General features: G+C 52.4%; 1 protein-coding gene across 1 annotated transcript in view; it reads right to left on the bottom strand.

Moving 5' to 3' along the window:
• svilb (supervillin b) overlaps window positions 1–2500 on the bottom strand; it is a 78520-nt gene that overhangs the window by 38488 nt on the left and 37532 nt on the right. The window contains 1 exon segment of the mRNA XM_048228252.1: window positions 1464–1936. Coding sequence (XP_048084209.1) covers window positions 1464–1936 — 473 coding nt within the window.

Below are 2500 nucleotides of genomic sequence, written 5' to 3'. Positions count from 1 at the left end.
CAAATACACACCATTCTCTTCCTCACACACACACACCCCATCCCAATACACACCATTCTCTCTCCCCCACACACACACACACTTTTACCATGTCGACATCACTGTATCAATCTATTCACTGTGTCTTTCATGTGCGCTTCCATACTGAATCCATTGCACTTACTTTATTAGGAAAATACCCAAATCAGTAATGATCCATGCCATGTTTTTACCAAAATGATCGCACCCACAAGCGCAGAGAACAAACGCAGAGCACAGTTAGCTTAGTTACCCTATCCTGTAGCTATGGCTAGGTTACTATATCCTGTAGCTATGGCTAGGTTACCCTATCCTGTAGCTATGGCTAGGTTACTCTATCCTGTAGCTATGGCTAGTTTACCCTATTTATGGCTAGTGTACCCTATGTATGGCTAGTTTACCCTATCCTGTAGCTATGGCTAGGTTACTCTATCCTGTAGCTATGGCTAGGTTACCCTATCCTGTTGCTATGGCTAGTTTACCCTATTTATGGCTAGTGTACCCTATGTATGTTACCCTATCCTGTAGCTATGGTTAGTTTACCCTATGTTGTATCTTGATTGTAAATAAGGGCTAATAAGGCTAAGCATATTGGCTTATGCGTAGCTTTAACTGGCCATGAAAGACGTGACATCCATCTATTAGGGGGTAAAGTGGGATAGGCCTACTTCAGTCAATAGCAATGAATAGTCAGTAGGCCGAGGCTACAGTATACTGTGGTTTAACCCAATGAATAGTCAGTAGGCCGAGGCTATGCCGTGGTTTAACCCAATGAATAGTCAGTAGGCCGAGGCTATGCCGTGGTTTAACCCAAACGCAGCACAATTTCTGTCACTCTGCAAAGAATACTCAGCTCAGCCAGGTTCGCTTGTGCAGACAAGACGTAATGTGAATGAAAATAGGTATCGCCCTTCTCCAGTAGGCCACCTGTTACACCAAAATGCACCAGAATGAAGGAAATCACATCTACTCAGTTATTAATATCGTTGGCGTGGGGACAAAACAAGATATTTATGAATATCTTTGGCGTGGGGGACAAAACAAGATATTTATGAATATCTTTGGCGTGGGGACAAAACAAGGTTTTTGAGGATGTCATCTTAGGCTTTGGGAAATAATGATCAACAGTATCTCAACATTTTCAAACATCTTATAGACCAAACAACTAAAAGATTAAAACAAACAAGACTCATTACTCAACAATAAAAATAGCTGTTACTTGCACCCCTAACACCCACCCACCCACACACAAACCCCCACCCACACGCACCTACACCCAACAGCCCACCCATACACACACACACTGTCCCTCCTCTGCCTGTGTCTGTCCCCATCTGATGGCTGAGATTTCAACCCCCGAGTTTAAGAATAGCTCCTTTAGCTCAGCAAAGCGGCAGCAGCGTCCTACTTACACACACACACACACACTCTGGCCCAGCGCTCACCTCTCCTTGATGGATAAGGCGCTCATGTCCTCAGCAGACGCAGGCTGTGGGACCCTGGTGCTGGGTGGAGGGGGGGCCTGTGTGGCGGCGATCCTGGCCTGCTTGGGGCTCACCTGGCTGGGCCCTGGGGCACCCTGGAGGTCCTCTGGGGGTGGCAGCACGTAGGACTGGGGCTTGGGCTGGGGCGCCGGGGGCTGCTTGGGGGCAACTGGGGGCTGGGCTGGGGGCGGCTGAGGATACCCAGCAGGGGGCACTGGTTTGGGGTAGGTGGGGGGTGGGGGCAGGGTTTGGGCCGATGGCAGTTGGCCGTATTGCGGGGCCTGTGGTTTAGGGTAAGTGGGCGGAGGGGGCTGAGTCTGGGCCGGGGGCAATTGGGGCTGGGACAATTGAGGCTGGGGCAGTTGTTGCTGGGGCACTTGGGGCAGTAGTGAGTACAGAGGAGCTTGTGGTTTGGGGTAGGGGGGTGGGGGTGCCTGCGTTTGAGGCGGCGTGTAGGGGGGTAAGAGGCGTGGCCTGTGCCGGTCCGTAGGACTGCCTCACGGGTGTGTGTGAGAGTGCATACTGCGGAGTGTGTGTGTGTGTGAGTGTGTGTGTGTGTGGCGGTGGGGGGCTATAAGGCTGGGACTGAGCCTGTAGGTAGGTCTGTGGTTTGGGCAAAGGAGGGACGAGTGTGTGGGGGTGTGCTGTAGGCCTGGGCTGTGTCTGGGGGGGGGTGTGTGTGTCTATGTAAGGCTGGCTCTGGGGCTGGCTGGGGGTGTGTGTGTGTGTCTGCACATAAGGTTGGCCGTGTACGTATGGCTGGGCTTGCGGCTGTGTGTGTGTGCAGGGCTGGGTGGCAGGTGAGGCAGGTGTGTAAGGGTGTGTGTGTGTGCAGGGCTGGGTGTGAGGTGAGGCAGGTGTGTAAGGGTGTGTGTGTGTGCAGGGTTGGGTGGGAGGTGAGGCAGGTGTGTAAGGGTGTATGTGTGTGCAGGGCTGGGTGGCAGGTGAGGCAGGTGTGTAAGGGTGTGTGTACGGAGGGCTTTGCTGCAGGTAAGGAG

The sequence above is a fragment of the Alosa alosa genome, chromosome 19 (genome assembly GCF_017589495.1).
Source record: "Alosa alosa isolate M-15738 ecotype Scorff River chromosome 19, AALO_Geno_1.1, whole genome shotgun sequence".
Taxonomy (NCBI): Eukaryota; Metazoa; Chordata; class Actinopteri; order Clupeiformes; family Clupeidae; genus Alosa; species Alosa alosa.
The sequence above is the reverse complement of the archived record's forward strand: the minus strand, read 5'-3'. Positions and strand labels throughout refer to the sequence as shown.